General features: G+C 39.0%; 1 protein-coding gene across 5 annotated transcripts in view; it reads left to right on the top strand.

The window, feature by feature from the left end:
- Positions 1-18693, top strand: part of TMPRSS7 (transmembrane serine protease 7) — a 45701-nt gene that overhangs the window by 14471 nt on the left and 12537 nt on the right. For 2 of the 5 annotated variants that reach the window (XM_066174855.1, XM_066174849.1), the window contains exons 2-10: positions 1950-2142; positions 2866-2996; positions 5277-5344; positions 6360-6553; positions 7369-7407; positions 11775-12003; positions 13272-13402; positions 14598-14710; positions 16308-16414. In XM_066174855.1, coding sequence (XP_066030952.1) covers positions 1971-2142; positions 2866-2996; positions 5277-5344; positions 6360-6553; positions 7369-7407; positions 11775-12003; positions 13272-13402; positions 14598-14710; positions 16308-16414 — 1184 coding nt within the window. In that variant the 5' untranslated portion in view covers positions 1950-1970. Of the gene's footprint in view, positions 1-1949; positions 2143-2865; positions 2997-4649; positions 4718-5276; positions 5345-6359; positions 6554-7368; positions 7408-11774; positions 12004-13271; positions 13403-14597; positions 14711-16307; positions 16415-18693 lie in introns of those variants that run through there. The other 3 variants (XM_066174862.1, XM_066174870.1, XM_066174877.1) reach the window with 3 other exon arrangements.

Genomic DNA, 18693 nt, shown 5'->3' with positions numbered 1-18693 from the left:
CCCTGGAATCACTCTGGATTATCAACATCTCTCTTATCTTGATGGACCCAAAACACAGATGGGAGTCTCCTACTGTTGAGCAAAAGGAAAGAAGCACTTACTGTATGTTATTTCACAACACTACTTTTGCAAATGGCTGGCAGTTGTGCTTGTCATTTCCTGTGTGTCAAGCTGCATCAGCCCAGAGCTTTTGTAGCCACTGTATTAAACTTGGCATCCCACACTGAAAACTCAAGTGTGAAATTCTCAGCTGGTTCCTTCCTGACTTTCATGGTCTTCTGTCTCATCAAGTGTAATATAATTAGTAGAGATGAAAAATTACTATTGTGCCCACAAATTTTAGTTTACAACAGACCACACGCTCTTTGTAGGCTACCTTCTGAGAGGCTTCAAACAATGCAGTGCTGGTGAATAGATGATCATCTTGTTGCACCTTTCTCCTCATCATCTACCTGCTGTAGTTCTGCAGAGGCTAAAAAGGGTCTATTGAGCGCAGGGAACATCTGCCCAAGCTGGGGGCTCTGCTGTTTAGTGTGTCTCTTCTAGTGTGATTGTGAATTCCTCAATGTATTTTTGTGTGGGAACAGAAGGGTATATAGGTGATGGGACAGCATTTTTTCCCCTCTGAGTGAGGCTGTCAGCATCTTGAGAAAATCATAGAGCAGTTATCACTGGTTGTTGTCAGAGCTTTTTGGTTTGCACTGCTCAGAAATAATGTACCATTTACAGAGCCCTCTAAGTGGTATAAATTCAGCTGTGCGGAAAGGAAGGTGAGGGAAGAGGCCCTTTGAAGAGACCCTTAAAATGAATCAAGATGTTCCAAAAACAAGGAAAAAGACCTATTTCTTTTGGTCTTCATCTTTAAAATTATGAAGTTTGGTTTAATCCTCGTATACATGAGCTCCTGAGCCACATAATTTTGTCCAAGACTTTGTGCTTCATAGAGGACTGTGCACTAAAACCCTTGCTGCTGATTGCTGGCTGGTATTTGTCAACACCTTCAGTCATGGACAACCCACAGCTTCCTAAGGCCGCTCCTTGAGAGCTTCCCCTCTCACTGGCATCAACATGTTTTTAGAGTATTTTTCCTGCATGCTCCTTGTTTATGTTGCAATATTATCTAACTTATGGTATAATTTTTATGTAAGGAGGAAATGCATGGTGGGTTTTCTTGTGGGGTTTTTGGTTTTTTTCTTGTAATTTAATTCTAGTGCAGCTGGGTGTAACAGCTAAAACTGTATTCATATCCAGTGCACTTGGTCAGTAATACTCTGAGTGATCCAGGAATTTTCCAGCTGAACTCTTCAGAGATAAAGACAATGAATTGACTTGAGAAAGGTGATTGAACCTCTAGCTGATCTGACAACAAACCATTTAACTGTGACAGGAGATACCCAAAGAGAGAATTTTATGAAGTGCCAGAGATTTCTTCAGGCAGTCTTACTGTGCCAGCAGCAAGTGATAAACGTTTCTTTGTCTGCTTAAATGTGTTGATTATCTTCTGCAGAGGAAAATGCCTGAGGGGTGATGGTGGTATCTGGTACAAATGGGCTTTCCAGAACAGACAAGCTGTAGATACCTTACAGGAAGTGGAAACTCCTGCAATAGAAATGGTCATGCTGTCTTTCTCTTGATGAGATGGTCAGGACATATTTTGGATCCAGCTTAGAGAATTTGGAACTGTAGTTCAAAATAATCTGTCAAGCATTTGGATACCCAGGTGATGATTTTGTGTAGGTCCCATCTAAGCAAGACCTGTGCTGAGGTTCACTGGAGGTAACTTCTCAGAGGGAGCTAGATATGCAGGAAGAGCCTGTCCATACTCACTGCTCCACAGCCTAAAGGAGGTAGAGACTTTTCTCTGAGGAACGAATTGGTTGAGACTTGTTGATCAGTCAATTCCTGCTAGAAAAATTACACATTTTTTGTTGTCTTTCACCTTATTTTAGGCAGCCAACATTTCAGTCCAAATGGTATCTGCAGAAGACAAGTTGGCAAAGAGGATTCTGGCAAGGAAAAAGCATGACAAACTGAAGAAAAAAGATAAGTTGCTATGGAATTTTCAAAACAAAATAATTCTCTTTACCCTCATTCTATTCATTTTAGGAGTTGTAACCTGGACATTACTGTGGCTCTTCATTGGTGAGTTGCTGAAAGTTCATGCCAACTCCATATATCATTATTGCCAATAATGTTGTCAGATTACTTTAGGATCACAGTTGTCCTGAAGGCTGTTTCTAAAGTAAATTTGGAAATTTTAAAATGGGGTCTGAAAAACTTTTGTCTTTGCTGAGACTTAACAAGTAATTAGGAAAATTTGCTTTAGGGAGCGTGACTTTATTTCAACATTGTGCAAAATATTTTAATGTGCAAGCTGATTTGCACAGACCTGACAGGTTTTTATGAGCTTGATTCCTCAGAAATTTTGCCTTCCACTGTGTTTTTTGGCCTTCTGAAGTTCAGGTAAGTCCTTAATTTTTCAGAATAGATTTAAGGAGGTAAAATGGGAGTAAAAGAAATATGTGTGTAATTGAGCCTTAAAGGCTATGTTTTCCTCTTTAGGCCCCTGATGCTAATACTGCCTAAGATACCTTAGGGACGCTCCAGAATCTGAATGTTGATACTGCCTTTAGTTATGCTAGCTTGTTTGTATGGTGGTATCTTATCTTGTGTGTAGGTTACAGAAGCTCAATTAACCATAATTTGATACACATCTAGAGCAGTTTGGCTATAAAAGTGTAGTGTTCTTTGGATAGTTGTTTCAAACTAGAAAGTAGATTAGGCCAAATACATTAACTTTGTTTCAAATTTCATTAAAAATCTTCATTGTTATTTTTAAAAGGCTGTCTTCTCTATTTCTTGCAGTTCAGGCAGAAAATAAAGATGCACTGTATTTTGTTGGACTGTTTCGTGTTGCCAACATAGAGTTTCTTCCAGAATATAGGCAGAAAGAGTCAAAAGAATTCCTCTCTATGGCACAGACTGTGCAGCATGTGGTAAGATGGGTGGGCTGCTTGGTTAGCAAAAAAGATCAGAGCTGTGAACAAGTGATGTTCAGATGCCATTGAGGCTGCCGTGGTGTTCTTCTACCCCTTCCCTCTCAGAGGATTATGTGCAAGTGGCTGTCTGGAGGTGTGAAGGAACTGACTGCTTGTTAATCACAAACTGAGTTTTGAACAGATCTGGTTCATACATTTGAATTAAAATTTTCCATCCTTTCACCCATAAATTATGATCTATGACTAAAATTCTACAAAAGTCCTTAAACTCAAATGCCACTTTTGAGACATCAAACAGATGAAATCTTTTGCATTTACACTGGTATCTTCTGCCTTAAAGCATCTATAATTACCCTAAGGACCAGAAACATATCTACATTTCTTTCTGAGACTCGGTATTCTAAAGACCATTATTCTTCCCAAACACCTTGCATCAGTCAAAGCAGAAATAGAACTCTGGATCAATAGCTGCTCTACAGCGGGAAGAAAAGGGTGGGAATCTTGGTTAAAAGGGAATTTGACTTTAAAGACATTGGGTGTAGGGAGCAAAACTACGTTATTGCCGGGAACTGCAGTACTGTCCACAGAAGAACTCAAGCGACTCTATGAAGACTGCTAAAAAAACCCAAAAGAAAGTAATGTTAGATACAAGAATTTTTTCAATAATTACTAAGTTTTTGTCATTTTATAATGTGAACTAATGTTCCTGTTTTCCAGCTCTTTCTAAGTCCTGCATATTAATTCTTAAAGTTCTTTTGGGTAACCAGTGCAGGATATTACCCTTCCCCGCTCTCCATGGAGCAGCTCTAATGTCCTGTATTCCCTGTGTCTTGCTCTTGTTCCGGAGCATCCTGCCCTTGTTTTACATAGTGGAGAGAGGCAACAGACAGAAGGCATTGAGCTGCCAGTGTCACCACCTCCTACCTGAACATTACTTTATTTTACATTTATTTTTTATCTGTAAACTTTGGCTGAACTCATCAATGGATTTTGCATTGCTGAAACTAGGAACCTTAACTATTGACTAAAATTGTTTAGTAGGGAAGTGGGGGGTTTGGGATTTTGTTTGTTCTCCTCAAAGCCCTTTTGTTAATGGCTGCCGGCCCAGAGCAGCTAGGCAGAAGAGGAGACCCCATGTGGTAGTAGAAAAATCTCTCAAGATAGGTTCTTTCCATTTGATAGTAACAGTAATACATAAAATCCCTTGTACCTTAATCTGGAGAAAGATTGAGCTCTACCCACCTTATTTAGGCCCTTAAAATTATTGTTTAAACTTCCTGTTTCAAACTATGAAAGTTAGGGATTAATGTGGATGTGATTTTTACAGCCTTTGAAACATTCTGTGTCATAGTCCTTTGCGTATTAGTTTTAATCATAAAGCAGCAGTGAGGTCTGAACAGCTTGAGGTACGTGCCACCTTGTGGCTTTGAACAGGAGGGGGAGAGGAAAAGTTATTGTCACACTACTACTATCACAGCCCAGCAACAGGGAGTATCAGGAGCTTGCTTTTCCCAAAGGCAGTCCTTTGGCGGGGAACAGGCAGAAATTTTGCTTCTCCACGTTTTACTCTGTGTGTATTGGAAAGAAATACGTTAATACTAAGCTGTTGCTGAAGAAAATAGACTCAAATTAATCTAAGTGCAAGAATTCCTAGCTGTGAGAGGAATCAAGCACTGGGATTCTCATCCAGAGAAGATGTGGAGTCTCTATTCTTGAAGGTAATCAACTGGAAATGGCCCTGAGCAACGTAGCATAGTTGACCCTGCTTTTAGCAGTGGGATTGGACTAGATGCTCTCCAGAGGCCTTTTCCTATCTCAGTCTTTCTGTGATTCTTGGGAAAAACTCTGGTATGTGCTGTTCACTGCACCTTAGTAACAACACAAAAAAAGTGTTGTGAGTGTGCGCGCATTTCTTTAAGTTTGGCTTTAAGTTTTAGCATCAGGATAGAGAAGCCCTCTGTGTTTGGGATTTTCTGGGCGAAGGATGTGCACCTTTTTCAAAATTCATTTATATGGAAAGAGCATTACTGTATATGTCAGCTGGCTATGGGCAGAATATTTGATGTTTCCTGGGAATATTTGATTTGTTATGGGTGCATTGAAGAGCTGGTCTGTTCATCTCCTGTTCTGCCTAGCTTGGCTGATGTATGTCTGAAAGTGTGTGCATGTTGCATAATCTTGGTGGAAAATAGGTTGTTCCTAGGAAAGTCTAGGCATATAGCATCTGTACATGTGACTGATTTTCAGAATGCTAAATCTTTATACTTTTTCTTTCAGATGAACTTGGTCTACACAACTTCTTCTTTCTCCAAATTTTATAAGCAGTCTACAGTCTCAGAAGTCAGGTAAAACCAGGGTTGATGTAATTGCTTTTCTGCTGGGTAGTATATACTGTAAATAAGATCACAAGACAAGCTTATTTTTAATGGTTATGTTTCAGTGGCTTTGCTACGTACTTGAACTGATAGCAGAATAGGTTTATAACCTATACCAATTCACTTAAAAAAAGTAAGGGTAAGCTGAAGTCACATAAACAGTTCCATGTCTGCCAGAAATACAATGCAAGATGAACAGAAATTGTGTCAATAAAGAGATTTGGTGATCCTTTGGCTCATGCAGAAGTTTAAGCACTTAAACATGCTGTTGGAGCACAACTCTGTGTTATTGACTAAATTTCACATATTTTGTAAGTAATGTTATTGGAATAAAACTACTGAAGAAGTAGGAAATCTCTATGCAATAAAATGTTCTTACTCTAATATTAATGTTTGCAGCTAATGTTAAAAGTTTAGCTATTTCAGTTGTCTTGAACCAAATACAGTTTTGGTTCAGAAACTGGAGGTTTCTAGGCTGTGTTTGATTTAAAGGTCTTTCTCCCCACTAAGGAGGTAGACATTAGTGTGATCATACATGGCCTCTAATGTGTTACCTAAATAGTCTAGGAATCATTTCCTACATACTGCAGTAGACAGTGCAGGGTGAGATATATACCAATGCAGAGCTCTGCATTTCTGGAGATGATAATTCTACTTTCTGTTCTCCTATTTCTGTTTTGATCTTTAGGAAATAGTCCAGCTCTAATTCATGTGTAGACATTGTGATTTCCATAGATCACAAAAGTTAGGAGCCCTCAGGAAATCAGCCTACTGAATATTCCCAGCTGGATGTGAAGAGGGTGTTTTGGGGTTTGTCTTGTTTGTTTGGGTTGGTTTTTTTTAAGGGGAAAACATACATTCAGTGGGTTAAACTAATTATAAAATATGGAAATGAGCCATGCACTTCTGAATTTGTACTTCAGAAGCTTGGGCTAAGAGTCTAGTCTTCAGAGAACAGGATGATAATCTGAGCTCTTTATTTCAGTAACAACAACAATGGAGGCCTTCTTATTCATTTCTGGATCGTATTTGTGGTACCACAGGCGAAGGGGCAAGTGCTGTGTGAGGATTGTATTGCTGCCATTTTAAAGGATTCCATTCAGACAAGTATCATTAACCGGACTTCGGTGGGAAGTCTTCAAGGCCTTGCAGTTGACATGGATTCCATTGTCCTAAGTGGTTAGTCATAACCATAACATATCCATATCCGCGAGGATACACTTCATTAAGCAAACGTTTTTACCTTGGAGCAACAAATACTATAAATAAACTAAAATCTTGATAATACATCTCTAGCTTCTAGTACTAAAATTTTAATAAGAAAAAAAGAGAGAAGGAAAATAAAAATGAGATTTGAGGTCAAATCAAAGTACAAATTGTCCTTGTAAACAGTGATTGCAAAACTTCCTGTATTGGGAGTGCTTATGTTCATAGTCAGATTTGAGTTAATCTGTGATTTTAAAAACATAAAAAGAGAAAGGGTTAAGGTGGGTCACTTCACTGAAAATGAGACTCTTATCATTCCTTTATTAAAGATTCAAAAACAGATTATAAAGCTACCCATTTGTTAAATAACTCCTGTACCATTCCTGTCTGGGGAACAAACTCACAACATGTGATTCAAGCATGTTTAATGTATTTAGCTACAAAATGTTTAATGATTTTCCATTCTAAGGACATCAGACAGAACAGTTCCGTCAAACTGAAAGCTGAGAGACTTTGTGGCCAAGGATGAGCAAATGACCTCCTGGGTACCTCTGTCTCAGTCCTTCAATTGACTTTGGCTGCTCCATTGCCATACAGTCTCTTCTTGCCTCACCTCCAAAGCTGCTTGCACAATTTTCAAAATGAAGGAGGCTATGGCAACCCCCCCTTACTGAGAGAAGTGTTTTGTCCCGTGTATTCAGTGTTGGGACTGAGGTGTGATTGAATTAAACCCTGAATTCTGGATTTCAGGCAAACAAGAAGACTCACACAACTCTTTTTCTATGCAGCAGGTCTTCGGTCAGATTATTGGTCAACAACGGGAACAGGTAATTCACCCTTTTTGCAGCTTCCTGCAGAGGGGAGGTGAAGAACAAAGGTTTTAGTTCATTACTTGGACTTAAAGATGCTGTTCAGTAATTTAAGAGGCCGAAATTCAGCCTTGGCATTTACGTCCTGACTTACTAAAAGAATGACCAAGAATCATGCATGTAAGAAATACAGAAATTATCTACCTTTCATCTGCCTGGTAAATTTTTGGATGTACCTGGTGACATAGTAGGAAACAAACTAAATCAGGTATTTGCTATTCATTGTGTTGACCAGTCAATTACCCTTTTCTAAACTGAACAGTAATGAATTTAATATGTTGAACAAGAACAATGCTTTTTTCCATCCTTTATCCACCTTAACCCCCTTTTCTCCAAGGTGAGTTATTCTTTTGAATGAATTCCCTAACAGTAGTTACTTTAGGCAGTTGAGTTTTGCCAGGGTTGTGGGAGGCACTATTTGTACACCTGCTTGCTTTCATGTTGTAAGCCTCCCAGAAGGGTTCTTTTCCAGTGTGCAAAGCACTGAACAAGCAGGTCAAAACTACAGTACATATACCTTCACTAGTACATGGAGTAGGTACCTAGAAAAAATGTGCTACTAGGCTGAGCAATAGTACAGCACCTCTGATGCAGACACCTGCTAAGACTGTTGGGCCAGCAGTTATCAGCTGGGGATGTGTTGGCCTCCCTTGCTCCTTGACACAGACTGACTCTTCATCCTGAGAAGTTGCACTGGTTTGGTTTTTCAAGGGCTTTATAGCTTTCTGTGTTTGTATTTTTCTTTCCTGAGACATTTTGTTGCACTTCTATCTGCAATTTTCACTTCTGTTACCTTGCAAAGGTTTTAACTTGCCTGTTTTTCTCAGAATCAAACAACTACTTTTGCAATGTAGCCAAGTCAAGCTCTCCTAGTTCTGAGGTCCAAAGGAAGACTTCAGGTCACAGAGCATGGGCCAGGGTTTGCAATGTTTAGATTGCTAACAGCCCATAATTTCTCAAAACTCAAGTCAAGTTTGCTACAGCATTCATTTGTTTTAAGCCTCCCAACTTAAACTGCAAAGCATAACAATATTGGCTTCTATTGCATCTCATTACGTGCATTTTATTTCTGTAAATAGTTTTAAGTATTGGTGTTTACTTACATAGCAATTTCATTACCCAGTTCAGTGTTCTAGAGTGGAGAAATTAGCACAGTTGGAACTTGGTTCCAATTTATTCCAGAGTGCAGTCCCTAAAACAGAAGAAATTAAGAAAAGCGGAAGACAAATATTGTTCCTAAGGCTTTTTAGGACTTACATGGTATCTTTCACACAAAGGGAGAAGGATGACCTGCCACATTCTAGACATCTTTCAGAGACTTTGTATAGGCACCCACAGGTGTCAGCTGGTATCTGTGGGAAGCATGGAGTGGGTATGTAATAGAGTTTCTGGCGATAAACAATATGGATGACCACAGTAGTTGGGAATCTTATGCTGGTGCAGGTTTTTTTGTTGGGGTTCTTTGGTTGTGTCTGTTTAGGAGTATGGAATATGATGTAGAGGTGAAAGTGAACATGCAGCAGCACAAAAAAAATGAGCATTGGCACGTGTATTTTGAGAGCAATTGAGTTAACTTTGGATACGGAGATGCACCCAGTGGTTGGTTCAGGCACAGACTGGAGTGCAGATTTATTGAAGACTGGTGCTGGAGAAGGGACCTGTGGTCATTTAGCTGATGTGAGGTTCTTGCATTGCCATAACATCTGGCTGTGCTGAGTTTGCTTGGGTAAAGACTTTATCCAGCTTTGGTTTCAAACCAGCATGCTTGAACTACTTGTAGTTCTAGAGTCAGCTCTGAATTCTCTTGACTGTGCTCCATAGCAGCAGCAAGCTTATCTCATTAATAATTACATAGTAGGAATAGTGGCAGTTATATAATTTTAGAGCTCATGATCGAAATTGGCTCTGCTTAGGGTGACTAAATAAGCAAAAATAACTATTATAAACAATGTTATTGGGAAGAGATAAGAACAAGGAAGAAGGAAGAACAATAGCTTAAACAAAGCTTTTAATAGTTAAAACTGTAATTCATATAAATGGGATGCGCCCTTTACAGATTGTTCATAAACATCCATAACATTAATTTCAAGATTGTAATTTAGAAGTGGAAGCTGGACAAAGCCTGCCACTTCCTGTCTTGATTAACTACTGGTCAAAAGGTCAACATTTAATTTGAGTCAACAATTGGTAGTAAACTTTCACAGTGCTCTAACTGGTGTTCCATGATGGTAACTATTTCAGACACTTATGTTTGTAATAGGCAGAAATTAATGCAAATATTCACTTTGGATCTTATTCTCCCTAATTTGCATTTTCCTTCCTTCTCACCTTTCAAAGAGCTATGTTAAGAGTTTTAGATATGATCAAACAAAAATTCCCTAAGCTTTTTGCTGACTGCAAGCTGCAGTGTTGAATTGAAGTAAAGACCTCAATATATTTTATTTGGAAATTGCAGTTGTTTCAGCTTAATTGGAAAATTGGGTTCAAGTAAGGTAATATTCTTCTTATCCTTGTCTAAATTATGACACAAATTTATACCCTTTTAAATAAATGTTGTGTAGGGTAGGTCACATAACTTTTATTTCACAGTATTTCCATTTCTAATGGTGTTTTCTAATGCTGCAAAAATTTTCAAGACTGTGCAGAACAAAGTCCTGATCTGAATTCATTTTCATCCTGCTTTGATCAGAATGTTCAGCAAGAAAAGTCCCTTCCAAACTGAAGGACTTGGTGAATCTGAATTTGTTGCTAGCACTTCTAGCCCATGTCATGATAAAACATTGAGAACTTCGACATTTGATCAATTAAAAAAGCTGCAGGGATACAGATATGCAACTGTGTCTTGGTTTGGGAAGACAGGTATCTGCCAGGTAATAAAAAAAAACAACTGGAGTTTCCTTTGGAATGGAGAGTGTAAAACCTCACACACCCTTTTTTTTTTTTTTTTTTTCTTTTTCAATTATAAATTTACAATCAGAGGCTCTTAGGCAAAGATTTGGGAAATAGGAAGAGCAGTTCTTTACTAGTATGTATTACAAAGCAAACAAACACAAAAAAAAAGCCCACCAAACAACTACAGCATTAATAACAAACGAAAACAGTACCAAGAACCTTGAGGGCTTTGTTTCACAAAACCCAGGGCAGTTTGGTTTCAGTGTCCCTGCAGGATCCTCAGAGCACCAAGCTGAAACAGTGGAAAAGTCCCGGGCTGGTAGCTGGGATGGCAGGGTGTCCCGGCAGCGCAGGGGGTGCAGGGTCACGCTGCAGCAAGAGGAGCAGCGCCGAAGAAGCCGAAGGCGAGGCAGGGGCGGCCCAGCCGCGGGTGGCAGAGAAAAAACTCAGGATTCAGGCTGAACCGGTGATAGTAGATTTCCCAGGACTGGATCCCTTTGGCCACAGTGAAACTCCTCCAGCCAGCAACAGCCGTTCTCTCTCTCCCCGAATGCCGGAAAAAGAAGAGCCCTCAGCTGCTTCAAGCTCTGTCTTTTACCTGCATTATCTCCCCCTTCCAACTTTGTCCACCTCTTTGTTTCGGTTAAGTACTCTCAAGTATCCAACACTTCGTCTCCTTGGTAACTTATGGGGAAAAAATTCTTTAGAGAAAGAAGGAACAAACCTAACCCCCAACAAACTGCATTTTTGCTTTGATTTTATTTTATGTATTTTAAATATCCTGATGTTCATAGGGGAAAGCAGTTCATTTATGCTTTGAAAGTAGATGAGTATCTCCTAGTGAAGAATTAAGTAATTTATCCTCTAGAGGCTCCGCAGAACTTCAGCTGCAAACTGTACAAAATGGCATTGCTTTAGTGCAAACACCCTGCAAGAACTGAATTACAGCACTGTTGGCCATTCTCTGTACTTTTATGAATAGACTGTTCTTTGACCACAGAGTTGTAACTGAGATGAAAACAGTGAGTGACAAAGCCAGGAAGGGACACTTCACAAGATCAAGGGGGAATGGCTTTAGCCTGAAAAAGGGTAGATTTGTGTTTAGAGTAGGAAGAAATTCTTTACTGTAAGGGTGGTTGCCCAGAAAAGCTGTATATGCCCCTTGGAAGTGTCCAAGGCTGGGCTGGATGGGGCTCTGGGCAACCTGGTTGAGTGGAAGGTTTCCCCATCATGGCAGAGAGTTTGAAACTAGATGATCTCTTACAACCCAAACCACTCTATGATTCTATTTTTACTTTGTTTTCTAAGTTAGATGTGCTTTCATATTTTGCCTTAGTTTAACACAAGTTTTAGGATTTCTTGTTTTAATGCCGTGTGGATTTAGGAGTTTTGGAGTGATTGCAGACAGTGCTGAAAATGTGACATTTTCACAGGAACAAATTGCATGTATGATCTCTATGCTGACCGACTGCATGAGCACTTTCCTCTGGATGCACGGGCTACCTCAGAGGGAACAATCTGCTATTTTAAGCTAATTGCATCTGTGGGCCACCTTATCCGCCTTTCAATAGTATCCCTGCAGATTGAAGCAGATAACTGCATCACTGACTCGCTCACCATTTATGACTCTCTGATGCCAATAAAAGATAAGATACTCTACCAGTGAGTATAAATTTCTTTTAAGAATTAATTGACACTATTTGTTTTTTCTCTGAAGACCTGTCATCTTCATTTTTTTTGTTAGTTTGGTTTTGTTAAAATTGCTCTGATCTTCATGTATTACTCAACACCTAACAAAATTTGCTAATAAAAGGGAAAATTTTCTTCAATTTTTTCTCTTTTTCAACTGGAGTCCATCTTCACCCAGCTACAGAACTATGAAAAATTTGCATGTTACTGGGCAAAATTTTCTGTTTCTTATCAGGAAACAGATGCTGACTGAAAGAGAATGTCAAAATTTTCTCCCTTAAGCAAACTATTCTGTGTGAAGATTAGTGCGTTTCAGATAAAGACTGAAGTTCTGAAACTAAGTCTCGTGATTTTCACTTACTGGCACTCACTAATTCAGTGCTTTTTTTATCTGCTCTATTTGTTTAGAGGGTTATAAAAATCTTGACTTGAACCTGTGATGGGTTGAGGGATGTGGACTATTACTTTTTTCTTTTTCTTCTCTCTCTTTAATGATCCATTATGCTTGTTTGGGGACTTTTTCTTTAAAATTCCTGATAATTGATTCCATACGATTTTCCACAGCCAAAAGGAAACAACAGCACCTCCATGAAGCAGACAAAAGCTCAGTGTTTTCACCCCTGAAGCCCTTTTCTCTGGCATTTCAATCTGTGTAAAAGCCTCAAAACCAGAGCTTTGGCTTTTCAGTCCTTTTTGAGAGCTGTCCTGTACTAATCTGTATCTCTAATTGACTTGGATGGTGTTCACTTACATGTTAGTATCTATAGAGGACTGAAGATCTCTGCTAAGTAATGCATATGGAAAGTATTTTTTCTTTTAATGAGACCACTTGATTGGCTCAAGTAGTTAGTTTCTGACTTGAAGAATAGCTTTCTTGTCTTTCTCACTCCCCAACAAGAAGGTAAAACTGTTGGTCTAATAAGATTTCTCTTTCTTCCAGCTTTTCGTTAATTTTGGCTTCATTTATTTTTACTGAAGTGAAGGCTGAAAGTCATTATCTCATAGAACTCATTTTCATGTTTGCGATTTTTCTTTTTTGTAAGAAAGATTTCCAATATTGAGTTTCTAACTGGCCTTGTAACAGGTACTTTTGTGCTTAAGATCATGGAGATTTGATTGGACTTTGAAGTAGGTAAGATCTGAACCAGTGGAAAATTTATGCATAGAGTGAGAGTAATGTGTTAAACTTTTCAATTTTTAAGCGATTGCTTATGTATTTGCTCTGCTTTCTTCCTCCTCAGAGCCTGTGAACCAGCTGACTCATTGGTATCACTTGTGTCCACAAATAATCTCATGCTGGTAGTATTTAAGGCAGCACAAGTAAAGGAGCAAAAGGAATTCCATGGCTATTTTGAAGTCATTACGCAAGAAAGTAGGTTTGTTCTCTGTTTGGAAGTGTGTTTATTATATTGTTTCTTCTAAGATCCTGAAGTGTCTATCTTGTTCTTGACTATGGGAAAATGATTTCTGTTATCTGAGTTTCTTCTTTTTATAGGTACCTGTCTCCCCTTCATCCCTTCTGCATTTCTGTGTGCCTTCCTATTGAGTAATGTAATCTGATCAGACTAGTTGAGAAGTATGGAGAACAAAGGCTGAAAGCAGCTCTGAATTCACTTGGTGAGGACTGCAATGTGCCAGTAGATGGGGCTGTTATTTCAGGTGTAGGAGAGGTCTCCCTTCTGCCTTGGGACTCTGGGATCATGTTAAGGTGGAAAGATGTCAGCATTAAAAACTCTTTCAGAAAATAAAGCTTCAGTTGCTTTGTCTCCATTTGCTATCAGTCCCTGCCTCCTAAGGAACACAAAAGAGTCCGTAACGTTTGTGCATCAAGTCCATGACTTTATTGCTTTAATCCTTTAGAAATGGCGAGATCGTAATTACAAGCAGTACAGGGAATATCATGCTAGTAGCACAAGGAGAAAAATCTCACACAACTCAATGCAAGGAAATTCAAACTGCTCAAAAAGATGCTGTGTACTTTTCATGTTGACAGTAATTAAGGCATTAATATACCATCATAAAAGCGTGTGATAAATTCTCGATAATAATTAACTTCAAGTTCTGTTCAGTGTGGGTTGTGAGTTGGTTGGTTTTCTTTGTTTCTCTGCATGCATGAGTTTATCTTTAATGAATTCTGTAAATCCATTGAGTGGTCATACAATAAAGTTTTGGGTTCCAGGAGGCTGAATAGTTTAGTATGTTGTCCATTTCACTTCTAACTGGCTGCATTTTAAGACTAGAGGTCCCTGTGTAGTACTGCTGTGTGCATGGATTGATTTTCTTGTTTGCAGAACTGTCTTCAGTGAAATAACACACATAAACTTTACAGTGTGTTCTTCTGGTCTTACAGAGCCCTGGACTCATCCCTGGATCTTTACATCCTTTGTTTTCTATGTGCATCATTGGAAAGGGTCCCTTTTTACAACTTGAATCCAGCTAAATATAATTCCTCACCTGTCCAGCTTTGCAGTGACAGACTTCTGATAAATTTGGATGCTTTAGCATGCTTGAAATACTGAAAGTATATCAAGGTTTGCCAAATTTTGCCTTCTTTATTTTTCCCCTAGGGTGTGGAAAAGCAATAGTGACAAAAGAGGAAACTGGCTACGAAGGGAGAATCACAAGTCCATATTACCCAAGCTATTATCCTCCAAAATGCCTGTGTGCGTGGAATTTCCAGGTAACATGATTCTTTCTCTCTTAGGCACTGCTGTGTGTTTCCGGCACATAGAGCTTAAGTAAAGCAGAAGTGATTGGGTTTGCAGTAATCTGCATCCTCACACATGTGCTAGTTTATAGAAATGGCATTGCTGAATAGCTTGCTGTGCTCAGGTGTTCTCTATCAGTTTTTTCTCTTTCTGTGCATTTCTTTTTAAGGAAGAGAACAGTTCCTAAGCTGTCCTTCCTTCGTAAGGTGAAGAGCTAAGATAAGTTTTGATGTTTAGCCTGCAGAATTACTTCATGGCAGGCAATGTAAGACTTGACTGCTTTTAACTCCTCTCTTCCCACCCCCAGAAATTTGGATGAAAAGTATGTCCAAAAATCTACTCTAACCTAGTTATTAATATCACTTGTCTGGTATCTTTTCATATGCCTAATACATTTAATTTGTCTTCAGAATGATCTGTCCTATCAGCACAATCCCACAGACCGTTTTTTTTAATTTGGTATCCTTTTTCTACATCTTTTCAGGTAACCTCCTGAATGCAAATTGCTGAAAGTTGACATTGTTTTAAAGTAGTTCTGTTTTCTCTGACATGAGTGTTTCCTTATTAGTCCTGCTAAAATAAGGTCTCTGACATAGCATTTGCCCTTCAGCGTTTTTCTCTCTAAAGAATATAGCAGTGGATGAGGTCCACTGTTTACCCATCTTTCTGTTACTCATGACTTGTTAAGCTAGTGATTGCCGACATTGAATCACAGCAATATAAATTAAGTCCAGCTAGCCATAACCTACAGCTTCTTCCCCTTCTAGAATGATAAGGCATTTTGGGGGGGGGCTAAATTTATGGTCTTCTGTTCACCCTGGAATTCTGATAAAACTGGTTTTTATTGTTCAAACCAGTTTCATTTTCAATATTGTATTTTTGTGCAATATTGAAACTTTACTCAATTCCCAAGTTATATTTTCTGTATAAGAGAGGGAGGAAAATTTTCATTTCTGTATTTTTGCCCTGAATCAGCCCTTGTTTTTAAATGAACGCTGCCTTGCCTTGCAAAAAAGGTTGTTCCTTTTATGAAAGGAATTTCCAGTAAAGTATGAACACTCGTGATTTTGCTGGGTTTAGAAATGTTTTGTAAAATACTAAAGAATGCATGGCTAAGCAGGTGCTAAGAGAAGACTATAATATTATGGTATAAGTAACTCCTAGCATTACAAAGGTGACACAAGTATTCCAGGCAGTATCTTAACTCTAAAAATTCGCTGGGGCTCTGTGTCCCTACAAAAATACATTTGGATGTGTTTGAGTGCTTTGATCTTGATACAAAAGCTGCTTTCTAGGGCCAATGGCTCTCTGAAAATGAGAAGGCTATTGGCTAGAGGGGGAGAAAGCCTGCAGCTGTGGTGTAGCTGTGCCAACCTTTGCTTTGACTCAGGACTGAATAGCTGGCAAGTGTGCAAAGTGCTGGCTGTTGAGCTGGTGAAGCCAGCACAGCTCACATGGTGTGGCAATGCCAAGCTCCGTAATTCCTGAAATATGTTTATAGACTTTTGTGCTCTATGCCCACAAAAGGAAAAAGAAGACTCCTTGCACTGTCTTTCTTGCTCACAACAGACTCCACAGAAGAGCCTTGGTATAGCTCTGAAGTTTCATAACTATACCATTAGTGAGAAGAATATTAAAGGCTGTGAGCGAGGTTGGTGGAAAATTAATGAACGCATGTAAGTACTCTGCATGGATTATTAATGTAATGATACCAAAATAAACCTTCCCATTACTACTGCAGTGCACTCAGAGAGCTTCCACAAGGACAGAACTAATTCACTGGGATGTCCTACCATTCTTTCATTTTAGCTGATGATGTAACAATCCTTATAAAATGTGTATGTATATATATATGTGTGTGTGTGTGTGTGTGTGTGTGTGTGTGTGTGTGTGTGTGTATGTACATGTTCTATTGAAAAGTACCAGAAGGATGAAGACAAAGAGTCTTTGGTACTCTCTGGAGAGAGAGAAATGGAAAGAGTTGGATGAAGATTGATGTCCTGTGAACCCTAAAATAATTCTGTGTTTTCTGGGGCCATTAAACAAGGTCTGTTTAAAGCCCTTTTAAGTGTAACTTAATTCTATGATTGCTCCAGAGGACAGAGAATCTAATTAACTTCTTGGTGAAAGCCATTGCAATGAGATGACTGGGAATAGAACTGTAACTGCTTCCTCATTCCAGTCACTGGCTCTTGAAAGAGAAACTGCACAAAGTGGCTTTCCAGGAACCACTGAATTGGTTTTTATTACAATAATGCTGCTGTTTTTTTATTAAGATATCACTGCTTTCCCAGCACATTGTCCAACCATTCTTTCCTCAATTTTGAGACCATCTTTGGAATGCTGGGTGATGAGGCAAGGCTAGATTTTTAAAACATCAGGTTTTTTTTCTTAAACTTTGTTCAAATGGAAACCTCAGTAAGATTAGTCTTAAAACTGAGTTACTGAACTCACTACTGGAACTAAGTTAATTAGGCCTTTAAGAGTACAACTGAAAGAATTAGAGATAACAAAAAGTTTTATCTGTTCTTCAATAACATGTGGTATTCATGGAGTGAAAATTCAGTTTGAAGCTCCTACAATTGTACCTTCAATGGGAATTGATTGCTGGACTGGATAAGTGCATAAAAACACCAGTCAAAACACACCCCACTTAGTGTGTTTGTGGGGTTTTTTGGCGGTCTTTTTATGACAGAAGATTTGTGATATTTGGAATGGCTGAGATAAAAAAACAAAGGCAGAATCTGGAGGAAAAATGATAATAGGTTCATACTGAAGAATTCTCTGACAGAGAATCCTGAAAGAATCTGTGCAGCTTTTTGACACACTTGCAATTATGCATTCCACAGAATCGAATGTCCATGGTATGATTCTTAGAAGTGCACTCAGGGTTACTTTGGAAGTGCTGCACAAGAATGTATGCTCCTGTATGATCCTGCTTTCTGTTGCAAGTTGCTGGTTATAGTATTAGACTAGCTTTCCTTTGAATGAGTATGTTTTTCATTGAAAATAAGGCTTTTAAACTTCTAATTTTCTGTTCTACATTTACTTTTGATGGGAAAAAAATATGGCTTCAAGCATGAAACATGGTGATGTTTTATTTTCTATTTTTTTCCACAAATTTTAATTGTTAATGAAATGCGGGGGGGGGGGGGGGGGGGCGGGGAAGGGGGGCAGGCAGGGACTCTCATTTTTCAGCTTCTTGCAGTAGCAGCCTATGAGATGTTTATTCTGTTACCTTAGGTAAAAACAGTAAAAAACCTTTGGGATACTGATATTAGTAAATGCTGGGATCAAGCAGGTGGTGCAGATAAGGTTCCTTCAGACCTCTAGGGATAGCTTTATCTAACCAGAGACACTAAACACAACCATGCAGTTCTTCCTTGTCTTTCCTCCAGTGGACAGACAATGTTTCACTGCCTTGTCAAAGAAGTTACAGCTGATGAACTTCTTTACCTGAAATTCTCAGAGGCAGGAATACAAATGAGTCTCTTAAGAGCAGACCACCGGAGGTTTATGTGAACACAGAGGTGCTTTATTTGTCTTAAAACTGTTAGTGTAATATCCCATTGTTTCTGCTTCAGCACGCATGAATCCGCTCAGCCCCTGAAAAGCTATCCCACTCACTTCTCCAACATATGGAACAGGATCCCCTTAATCAGTTTCTATCTGGAGCAATGGCACAGAGTTACAGATGGTGCTTTGAAACTTCCATTTGCCTTGGGCCTGGACATATGACTAGTAAAACATTAGCAAAAGGCTCTTAAAGATCTGCAGCTTTGTTTTACAAATCCCGTGAGCATATGGCATTTCTCACTGTGAAAAGGAGATGTACCTGTTTCAGCTTTTCCACAGATGGACAGCAATTTCCTCTGCTTTTGGTGAGATGAGTTTGTTTTATTTGTCTGATAAGGGGTCAATGCCGACTTCAACTTTTGTTTGTTTTGGTTTTGGT

The sequence above is a fragment of the Chamaea fasciata genome, unplaced genomic scaffold (assembly GCF_029207755.1).
Source record: "Chamaea fasciata isolate MVZ Bird 193981 ecotype frontalis unplaced genomic scaffold, bChaFas1.0.hap1 SCAF_2, whole genome shotgun sequence".
Taxonomy (NCBI): domain Eukaryota; kingdom Metazoa; phylum Chordata; class Aves; order Passeriformes; family Sylviidae; genus Chamaea; species Chamaea fasciata.
Note: the sequence above shows the minus strand (reverse complement) of the source record. Positions and strands in the feature narration are given on the sequence as shown.